The sequence below is a fragment of the Neoarius graeffei genome, chromosome 25, assembly GCF_027579695.1.
Source record: "Neoarius graeffei isolate fNeoGra1 chromosome 25, fNeoGra1.pri, whole genome shotgun sequence".
In the NCBI taxonomy this organism is placed as follows: domain Eukaryota; kingdom Metazoa; phylum Chordata; class Actinopteri; order Siluriformes; family Ariidae; genus Neoarius; species Neoarius graeffei.
The window spans coordinates 14,263,006-14,274,418 of record NC_083593.1 but is presented as its reverse complement, the minus strand read 5'-3'; the positions used below and the strand labels follow the sequence as shown (position 1 = coordinate 14,274,418).

Below are 11,413 nucleotides of genomic sequence, written 5' to 3'. Positions count from 1 at the left end.
AAGTGTGATTTAAATTCATAAAACATTTATTAATCTATATTAGATAGAAATCGTTACTACAGTTATTTAGACATTTCTGACGTCATGCCACCGTCCAACATGAAGAAAGGAAATTGTGGTTAAAACTGCTAAGTTGAGCCCCTGATCTGATCTCCGTTCAGCTTCTGCTTTGAATATTATAACGATATTAAACACATGGAATGGGAAAAGTTGGTCTTGGATCAGACCTTCAGGAATGTTTCTCCTTCAAAAGCAATAACAGGAAGTGCCTGTGTGGAGAAATACCTCCAACCAATAAAAAAACGCGGTCCCGCCCCTAAAATACTGATGACAAGCACGCGCACCTATGAACTAGCGCACATGGCTGTTATTGGCATATTTACGGCTAATGAGAGCGCTAGAACTCCACTTCCGGGAATTTGACGTCAATGACGTTGTCCGGCGGCTGTGCGTAAACACCAGTGTAGGCAGGGGGAGAAGTTGGCTGGCGGTGGTGAAGATGGCGGATGGAGACAGCGGGAGTGAGCGCGGTGGTGGAGGCAGTAGTGGCGGCGGCGGCTTCTCGCAGTTCCAGCGTGAACAAGAGACGCAGGAATTGGCGTCGAAGCGCCTCGACATCCAGAACAAACGTTTTTACCTGGACGTCAAGCAAAACTCCAAGGGCCGCTTCATTAAGATCGCTGAGGTCGGCGCCGGTGGCTCGAAAAGTCGCTTGACCCTTTCTATGTCCGTTGCGGCGGAGTTCCGTGACTACCTCGGCGATTTTATCGAGCATTACGCCCAGCTTGGGCCCAGTAGCCCCGAGCAGATCGCTCAGTCCTCAGGGGGAGGCCCAGGAGACGACGGCGGCCCTCGGCGGGCTCTCAAAAGCGAGTTCTTGGTGCGTGAGAACCGTAAATACTACCTAGATTTGAAGGAGAATCAGCGCGGCAGGTTCCTGCGCATCCGACAGACCGTGAATCGAGGGCCGGGCTTCGGTCTCGGAGGCCCCGGCGGCGGCGGAGCGCAAGCGGGCCAAACGATTGCACTACCCGCGCAGGGTTTAATCGAGTTCCGCGACGCGCTCGCTAAACTCATCGACGATTACGGTGGAGACGACGAGGAGCTAAGCGGCGGTGCCGGGGCCGGCTCGGTCTCAGGCGGTTACAGCGAGCTGCCTGAAGGCACCTCCATCATGGTGGACTCCAAGCGCTTCTTCTTCGACGTCGGTGCCAACAAGTACGGCGTGTTTCTGCGCGTGAGCGAAGTGAAACCCAGCTACCGGAACTCCATCACGATTCCGTTCAAAGCCTGGAGTAAGTTCGGCGGCGCCTTCTGCCGCTACGCCGAGGAGATGAAGGAGATCCAGGAGAGACAGCGCGATAAAATGTACGAGCGGAGAGACGAGTCCGAGGGGGAGGACGTGGATGACGACTGATGCTGCAAAAAAGTTAAATAAATCAGATCTGTATGTAGTGCTCTTATGATGAGATCCGATATAAAAAAAAAACAGAAAAAATTGTGCAGAAACGAGTGAAAGTGCATGATGAATCGGACTTCAGAGTAGCCTACTCAAATATTTGTGGCGTGATATTCATTTGACAGAAAAGATAATTTTTTTATATATATATATATATATATAATAGACTATATAGCTCTGTGAAGTTTGTGTGATGAGGATCAGCCGTCTACAGCCATTGGGCGAAATGTTTTATTTGGGGAAAGTTTGATTTTATTACAGTCCTAAACCAGCAAGTTTTAATTGTCAAAGGTGACAGTTACTCTTTTATAACACTAATGCTGCTGAAATAAAACAGGCAGTGAAAAGAGCGCATATTGGTCAGTATATTTAAAAAGAAATGTCTTGACCGGTGGTAGTAATTATAATGCATAGGGCCAAATTACTCAATTCTGATTGGTCAATCAAGGAGGACTTTATTGGCTAGTTCGTTGCTTGGTTACGGTTACAAAAATTAGCACATTGTCAACAAAATAGCTGACTCTGCAATGCCGCGTTTCGCTAGATTTGACGAAGAAATGATAAACCAATTGAAAGCTGCAAGCGAAAATGAAAATACCAAAAAAAAGTACGAATTTTTGGCATTCCGTGTTTTAAGAAATGGGTTGCAGAAAGACAAATAAATGAGACTCTTGTGGCGTATGAATGCTGTGAGTTATGCCTCGGTCACAACCGGTCGTACGTGCTCCTACGGCCGGTCTACGTGCAAGAAATGCACGGAGGGCGCGCGTGTGACGTGCTGATTTTCGAGCCGTAGACTGGCCACAGAGGTTCTTTGTCATGTCAAACAAACTCTACGGGCGCTTTTTTTTTTTTCCAGGTTGCAAGACAAACTTACGGCCAATGTGCGTCTTTCTCCACGAACAAAAAAAACGCAGCGATTTGGGAAATGCCAAAAATCGCACGGCCAAAAAATCGTACGTCCGGTTGTGACCTAGGCTTTAGACAAGGTGCTATCGCAGTTTTATGTAGAACTGAGGAAAAAAACGGGGAAAACTACAAACCAGACTCTTAAAGTAATGCAGGCAGCATTGGATCAGCATCTGAGACTAGAGAAATATCCGGAATCAGTCCTGAAAGATGTTACTTTTCAAGAATCATGAAAAGTCCTCGAGGGAAAAGCAAGAGATTTGCAAAAACAAGGAATGCTTTAGAAACTGATTCAAATGTGCAAGATAGTCTTGCACCCTGATTTGTCATTCATGTTTTCTGAACCAATGTTGTGAACTTGAATGGCTTCCGAAGTGTGAATTTGGCCCTATATGTTATAAACAAGTAATCGTATGGTTCTTCGTAAAATTAAGAATTTCACTCATGACTTCAAAGTTTTGAAATTTTCAAGACTTCGAAATCACTCGTGAAATTAATCCTTAATTTTACTCGGCCCCATGTGATTTATCTATACTAATGATGATGGCTATGGAAGCAAAAGACCATAACTGTCCATGTGGACCAGAAGTAATACTGCTGTCACCTGCCCGTGATGGGCTCTTTCTCATTTCATTTCAAATACATGGGAAAATAGTCATAGGAATATTCACAATCAAAGTGAAGACAAGTTATACAGTGAATTTTTTTTCAATATAAATATATGAAAACTAATTAGTTTATGATTATGACTGACTTGGGGCCTGGTCCTACAACACCGGTGACTAACTATGACTATACCTCTGCCTGATTTCATTCCAGTCTCGAGTCGTCACACCACAACTATAATCCAGACTAGATCATCACTTGGTCCTGTCACTCAGATAAATAAATGCATGCAACTTCGGAATAGTCATGGAAGTTTTTTTTTGTTTGTCCCCCCCAGTAGTAGCCCATTATTCCGGGTCATACTGTATAGCTTGGACTTCAAAACAACCCATGTACACACTCCAGTGGTTGACAAACTACGACGACGGAAATATAATAAAGGATATAAAATACGGAGTGGTTACAGATGCTAGTAATTTACAGATTGGTCACGGACGATGCGTCATAGATAAAATATTAAGTCTAAAACAAATGCTTGGACTGCTGAAGTTAATACTTAAAATATCTTCACTCATTCGCTGTCCTCCTCGTGGCACATAGTGCCTTCACAGAGCTCCTCCACCTCTCCCTGTTGGCCGCTATGACCCGCACCTTATCCCATGCACTCCAGCCCATCTCTCTTCTTTCCTTAAAATATCTTACCTGCATTTGCTTATTAATTTACTATTGATATTTCATGGAAAATCTCATCTATGAATAAAAGATCCGTACTTTGTATTTTTTATATATATATATATATATATATATATATATATATATATATATATAAATTTTTTTTTTTTTAAATCCCCTGCTGGCTGAAAGGCACAAAGGGGTATTATGTCATGGCGATGTCCGTCAATCCCGGGAAGCTTCTGAAATCAACTCCTGTCACGATTTTTGGAGGAATTTCACAAAACTTGACAGGATTCTTTGTTATATGTCAGTAATGCGCATATTGCAATTTCGTTCAGTTCAGTCGCATTTTACCAGAGTTACAGCCCTTGAATTTGTACTTTGACAATTTCATGAGGATGTATTCATCACTTGTAGCGTAGATATAGTTGCCAGCGGGGGATATTGTGCTCTCGGAGCACTCGTTTTATTTTCTGTGAATCCATACTCCGTGAGTTCATGATGCAACAAGGATATACAAAGATGCCTGGGGAAAAATAGTACGTGCTCAGACGACGTCACGTAAACAATTACCCGATTGGTCAGATGTCTTATCGGATTACGTCCAGAAGCAATCTCAGTGATACAGATAAACCCAAGCCTGGGCTATAGGTATTGTTATCAGTCTGGTGTGAGCACCAACCACATAAACTGCAGGGGACCGATGTGTTTATAGTTGTAGTTATAGTTATCGGTATTGTGGGACCGGGCCTTTATCGAGGTGTACCACCTTCAACTGGGAGAGGATGAGTAATTATAGGCCTAATGCATTTTAAGAAAAATAATACACCAAATATTTTAAAAGTTAAAGAGAGGCGAAGCTATGTAAAGCAGTTGATTAGAGCACTCCTCTTCCAACTCTGGTCCGAATTTGAATGGCTATATTGGAGGTAAAGTTATAAGGATCAGTTATGGCAATGAAACCACACTCCCCTTTTTTCTTTTTTTTTTCTTTTTTTTTGTTTTATTAATTTAAAGGACAAGAAGAAAAATCAGACTTTTTTTTTTTTTGGCTGGTTCATGTAATTTTTGTTTGTTTGTTTAGAATAATATTAAGGCAGATTATACTTTGACAGAATTAACTGAACAAACCAGCATATTTTTAATACCTTAAGTAGAAAAATATATTAAAGCCTCCGAGGCAGATTTTCTAAGATAAAAATAATATGGAATTTGAGAAAAGGAAAAAAAAAAAATCTTGTTTTGCAAAAGTTTGGAGAATATATATATAAATATATTACTAAAGAATGTTAATGTTATGTACGTCTTGTTTAGGATGACACACATGTCAACCTTTTCTCCAGCACACCATCAGATTGTAGTGTATTCACCGTTTTTGCTTAATTTGCCTGTTATGACTTCAGTTAAAGGGACAGTTCAACCACACAATGCTAACAATGTAAAAAAAATACTGGTTGGCATGGGATCAGTCAAATATTAGCACTATTGGCTTGAACTTGCTCTTTAAGTAAACAGTGATGGCACTCAAGCTGTCCTGTATTAATCGTGGTGTCGTGCATGCTTTCCCCACATTTGTTCTTTATTTAATTTATTAAGTTCTTTAAACATGGTGTATGTAGCTGTGTTGGTGCTACAGTGTTTTGTTACTGTTTTGTCTGCCTTTTTTTTCTCCCTCTCATCCAGAACGTGCATTTAAATGGCAAACCAACAAATGTCAGATGTTTTTCTTGGTGTCCTCTAGGCTGGTCACATTTTTTTTTTTCTTCTTTTTCTTTCAAGAAATATGTGACCTACCCAAAGGTAATGACTACAGCTAGTAAAAGTGTTGCGTTGATTTGTTTGCCACATTTCATTGTTGCACTTTAAAAAGGATCAACAGTATCCCAGCGATTTATGGTGCAGTTTACTGAGAGTGATGTAGGTCATGATATTGTTTTCTGCCTCCTACGTACAGCAATGAAATTAAGACATCCTTTTTGGGAGGCGTACGTGTTCTGTATTTCATATATAAAACCATCTTTTGTTATCCCTACTGACTTGTATTGTTTCATGTTAAATGGCAGCTGTTTCCGTAACTGTGTCCTACTGTAACCGCTCAAGATACAATTAATAAACGCAAAACTTTTTATGCAGAAGATCCAGTCGAGAAATAGAGCGCAGTTTTTAACACCGATTATGTTAACCAGAGCAGAGTGAATTCATTGAGAGTCCATCCGGCTCGATCAGTCGTGTATGTGCGCGCGCCACTGGCACTGCTGAGAACTCTGCTCCATTTCAATCATGTTCTTCTTCAACCTGCAGTTGCAGAGCAGCTGTTTTCCAGCAGCCGGGAGCTGACTTAGCAGATTGCCTATTTTAACGAGTGGCATGGGGAGGCTAGCATTCCTGTCCAGGGTTCAGCTGTGCTCTTAGCACTCGAGTCCTGAGAGACACAAGGGCTCGATTGTTGAACCTAGTGTGCACAGACACCCTCCGAAAGCATAATTGCATCAACAAGGCTGGAGCAAACACCCTTTCTTTACTGTTCTGGCCATATTATCCTTAGCAAGGGAAATGGGTCAATCCGCTCAGCCTTTATCTTTTAAGTTTTTCTTGTTAACGTGTTCGGAGATTTTTCCGACAGCATTTGTTCTGGAAAATGATCGCTAGTCAGCTGTCGAAGCACTCAAGTACAATTGTCTAGAAGTGAAATGTTTGTAAAAGCACTGGGTTGGATGGAAGCAAGCCAAATGAAAGTGTGACAGGCCACCAGCAGCTGTTGGCAAGGTCTTTTTCCCGTCTCTTCAGCTGTGCTGACTACTCTTGGGGTTTTTGTTTTTTTTTCTCTCCCAAACCACCCTTACAGTTCATTTCAAACTTCAAAAAGGAAATCGTTCTGATTTATTGTGATCATTCTGTGGACCTGTGACCTTCTCTGTGGTTGTCGTAATGTATGTAAACTGAACTAATTATAATTTTCTTGGTCTGTGTGAACATTACTGTGTGTGGCTAGAATAATCGGACTAATCAGTGGTGGGTTTCCCAAAAGCCTCTTAACGCTAAGAGCATCTTAACTAGGACAGAGAGTGAGTGTTCATTGTGATGCTCGCTCTACCATTTAACGATCTTTATGCTACGATGCTTTTAGGAAACTCACCCCAGTACAGTTCAGAGGAGAGTCTTACTGTGGATATAAACAGGCATTCCACTAATTACATTTGTATGCACTACACTATCTTTCAGATCCTCTGTACTAGTTAGGATGATCTCTGCAAAGTCATCTAGCTTATTACTCATTTGTCACCAGGGAAAGTAACGCCAGGAAGCAATACACACCGAGGGATGGGTTTGTGGCTGTATATCCTGCTACAGAGGGTTGATTTTGTCTTCCTGTGTTTCAAAGTTGGGAAATGTGCAAGTTTCATACATTTCATAAATCCTTTTTTTTCCTTCCTCTCTTTTTAAATTAGAAGCACACCATTGTAATGTCAGTTTTTATTATTATTATTATTATTATTAACTGTGTTGCTGTTCCAGGTAATTCTCCAGAGCTCAGCGATTTTTATTTGATGGACTGTTTTGGACATGCTAGTTTGAACCCAGCTTTGAATGGAACAAATCTAAGGAATAGTTATTTTTCAATTAATGTTTCTGGCAGATAAGGTCAACACCGAGCCCATATATGGTTTCTACTCAGGTTTTAGGTCTCAAGTTATCTTTGTGCGCCCATCACGTACATACCTCCCACTAAGATTTATGCTGAAATGGTTAGGAGGCAGACTAGATAATTTTTTTTCCTATTACAGGAACTCTTATGAGGTGAACACTCCAGTCCTGCTGGTGCTTGACTATCCTGTAACCTCAGACTGCCTCTAAAAGACCACAAACTGGGTGGCTATCCATTTCTCTGTGGGTGCTCACTTTTTCAAGTGGAGATCTATATTTAGAAAATGCTATGTATGTTTGTACCAGAATAAAGAAACTTATAATTGATGGTAAATGACTCACTGTCTTGGTCCTGATTTTTTTTTTTTCCTCTTCTTGCAAGTTATGTTTTAATTTTGACTACAAGGCTTAACGGGAGATTATGGACTTTCAGATCAGCCATTTTCAAAATTTCTGAAAGTAGTCTGAATATAAAAATGTTAGGGTGATTCTGGGGCCACTATTTAGAGGTGATTTTTTTTTTTTAATGCTTTTATGTTCAGTAGCGCTAAATTAGGTATTTTCTCAGGTGAGAATAATATAACAGTAGCTCAGAATCCTCTGTCCTAGCTGAACTATTCAGGATTCATAGATGAACACTGATTGGTTATCATGACGCTGGACCTGATGTTGCATTTATGCCAGGGTTATTGAATACGTGGAGGAGTATCATGTTAAGATTCAAATTGATGACCCAGAAGCGGTGTTGTAGTCGAGTCACTAAACCCCGAGTCCAGTCTCAAGTCCCCCAGTGTTCAAGTCCAAGTCATTTAAAGAAAATTTCAAGTCGAGTCCGAGAACAAGACTCCAACCACACCATCTGATGGTGGCTGTTTTGGCGCCACTAATATTAGTTTGTTCCTGAGCATGATGTATGAACAGGTGAATGTGCATTCTCTTTGTCAGGGAGTATGAAGTATTCTGTCAGAGATGGATGTAAGTGCAGAAGGTGTGTTTATTAATACAAGTGAAGGCAGGTAAACAATCCAGAATGGCAGGCAAAATTGTGAAACAGGCAATAGATCGAGCGAGGCACAAACAGGCTATCGTAGACTTGGCAGAATCAAAGACAAGAAACAGGAACTCCGGGATCAGGAACCCAAACAAGGAAGTGAGGCTCGGTAACGTGTCAGCAATGCAACTCAGTACTTCGCAAAGTAAATGTATTTGCACAGATTTTATATAGGCGTGCTGATTGCGCCTTAATCCTGTGCAGGTACGAGTCATTTACGGCACGCGCACGAGAGTCAGCTTGGCGCGCGTGCTGTCCGGAGCGCACCCAAGACTATCTGATGCACGTGCCAAAGTGTGCAGGTGTGACACTTGCATGAAATTAGTACAAAAATAAATGTAGATATAAATATTTTATGCCAAATTATTATGGCATGTTACAAAAACTAAAGAAAAATCAGAGTCCTCGTCTCCAATTTACGAGTCTGAATGCAGTTAATGCATGAGTCCAAGACATCAGTGCTGAAGTCCAAGTTGAGTCATGAGTCAGACTCGAGTACTACAAGCCTGCCCAGAAGTTATGAAATGGTTAATCTCACATCAGTGCTGTAAATTCGCACCCAAGAACTGGCACTGTAATTATAAGGACTGTCTTTACGTCCTAAGAAACGTATTCACAGTACGCTCTTATTTAATATTCTTTCAGTGCACTTTATACTGTTAGGTTTCATCCTCATGTTATCTGAGTTTTTCATCGTTGACCCTTGTTAAATCTACATCTGGAGTTCTGTAAAGCTGTTTTGTGGCAGCATCTGTTGTTTAAAGGGATAGAAATATTAATTTAAATCGAATTGAATTGAAGGAAACATGGCTAAATACGCTATATGGCCAAACGGTTGTGGACACCTGGCCATAACACTCATGTACTTTTTGAACATTCCATTCCAGAGTTAGTCCCCGTTGTTACAATAACCTCCACTCTCCTGAAAAGACTTTCCACTAGATTTTGGAGTGCGGCTGTGGGGATTTGCTCATTCAGCTACAAGAGCAGTAGTGAGGTCAGGCGAAGGGTGAAGGTGAATCAAATGAAAATCTAAATATATACACTAGTGCATCTCAAAAAATTAGAATACCATGAAAAAGTTCCTTTTTTCATAATTTAATTCAAAAAGGTAAACTTTCATATATTCTATATTCATTACATGTAAAGTGAAATATTTAAAGCCTTTTTTGTTTTAATTATGATGATTATGGCTTATAGCTCATGAAAATCAGAAATCCAGTATCTCAAATTATTAGAATATTCCCTAAGATCGATCAAAAAAAGGATTTACAATACAGAAATGTCCAACTTCTGAAAAGTATATTCATTTATACACTCAATACTTGGTTGGGGCTCCTTTACCATGAATTACTGTATCAATGCGGTGTGGCATGGAGGTGATCAGTCTATGGCACTGTTGAGGTGTTATTGAAGCCCAGGTTGCTTTGATAGTGACCTTCAGCGTATCTCAGGGGCGCAGATAGGATTTTTGAACTGGGGGGCACTGAGCTGTCAGCAAATTATTCCATTTTGTGTAAATATATATATATATATATATATATATATATATATATATATATATACAGTTGTGCTCAAAATAATAGCAGTGTCTTTAAAAAGGCGAGTAAATGTCAAAATTCTTCAAATAAATTGTACTTTAATGAACACAAATGCATTGGGCATACTACACATTCTATTTCAAAGCAAGAAAATTGGAAAAAGTAATTACATTTCATAATATTTCACAGAAAGTCAAGAAATGTAATGTTAAAAAAAATAGCAGTGTTGACATCTTTCTTTGGAAACTCAAAAATGTACCATACAAACTAAGAAATTCTTGAAAATTCAACTTTGCTGATTATCCTAAACTAATATTTTGTTGCATAACCATGGTTTCTGATAACTGCTTCGCATCTGTGGTGCATGGAGTCAACCAACTTCTGGCAACGGTCAACAGGTATTGCAGCCCAGGTCAATTGTACTACGTTCCACAATTCCTCTGCATTTCTTGCTTTTGTCTCATGAACAGCATTTTTTATGTCAGCCCACAAGTTTTCTATGGGATTGAGGTCCGGGGATTGTGCTGGCCACTCCATTAGTTGGATGCTGTTTGTCTGGAGCCATGATTTTGCTCGCTTGCTGGTGTGTTTGGGGTCATTGTCTTGTTGAAACACCCACTTCAAAGGCATTTCCTCTTCAGCATATGGCAACATGACTTCTTCCAGTATCCTGATGTACTCAAACTGATCCATGATCCCTGGTATGCAGTAAATAGGACCAACACCGTAGTATGAAAAACATCCCCATATCATGATGCTTGCACCACCATGCTTAACAGTCTTCACTGCGTACTGTGGCTTGAATTCTGTGTTTGCAGGATGTCTGACAAACTGTCTGTGACCCTTAGACCCAAAAAGAACAATCTTACTTTCATCTGTCCACAAAATATTACGCCATTTCTTTTCAGGCCAGTCAGTGTGTTCTTTGGCAAATTGTAGCCGCTTCAGCACATGTCTTTTCTTTAACAATGGGACTTTGCGGGGGCTTCTTGCTGGTAGATTGGCTTCACATAGACGTCGTCTGATTGTACCAGTACTCACAGGCAAGTTTAGATCTTCTTTGATCCTCCTGGAGCTGATCATTGGCTGAGCCTTTGCCAGTTTGGTTATTCTCCAATCCATTCGAGAAGTTGTTTTTCTTTTTCTTCCTCGTCTTTCTGGTTTTGGCTGCCATTTTAAAGCATTTGATATCATTTTAGCTGAACAGCCTATAAGTTTCTGCACTTCTTTGTAGGTTTTCCCCTCTTTTATCCATTTCTTGATTAAAAGCCGCTCTTCATCAGAGCAGTGTCTTGAACGACCCATTTTACTTGTTTTTTCAGGACCAATGCAGGACAGCCAGCATATGCAATGTCAGTTGCCTTGGTCCTTAAATAAGGACCACCTGTTAACACCTTTTTTTTCCACAAAATCAATGCCCTCCCTAATTGAACTCACCACTGCTATTTTTTGGAACACACCCCTTTCAGCTAATCATTCAATTTCACAGAATCAGTAGCATGCACGGCAGGCCTGTTGGGTCTGTTG

At 40.6% G+C, this 11,413-nt stretch overlaps 1 protein-coding gene across 2 annotated transcripts; it reads left to right on the top strand.

Annotated features, from left to right (window-relative positions):
- Window positions 1-436: 436 nt before the first annotated feature.
- Window positions 437-7,631, top strand: LOC132873603 (transcriptional activator protein Pur-beta). 2 transcript variants are annotated; one of them, XM_060909320.1, is made up of 2 exons: window positions 437-1,429; window positions 7,435-7,631. In XM_060909320.1, the coding sequence occupies exon 1, from the start codon at window positions 500-502 to the stop codon at window positions 1,415-1,417; it is 918 nt and encodes a 305-aa protein (XP_060765303.1). In that variant the 5' UTR covers window positions 437-499; the 3' UTR covers window positions 1,418-1,429; window positions 7,435-7,631. The 2 variants fall into 2 exon arrangements, with proteins under 2 accessions (XP_060765303.1, XP_060765304.1); XM_060909321.1 differs by having other exon boundaries at window positions 437-1,447.
- The last annotated feature ends 3,782 nt before the right edge of the window (window positions 7,632-11,413 follow it).

Bases quoted from the DNA above. Each gene is read 5' to 3' on its own strand.
- LOC132873603 (XM_060909320.1), top strand. From the start codon at position 500: ATGGCGGATGGAGACAGCGGGAGTGAGCGCGGTGGTGGAGGCAGTAGT.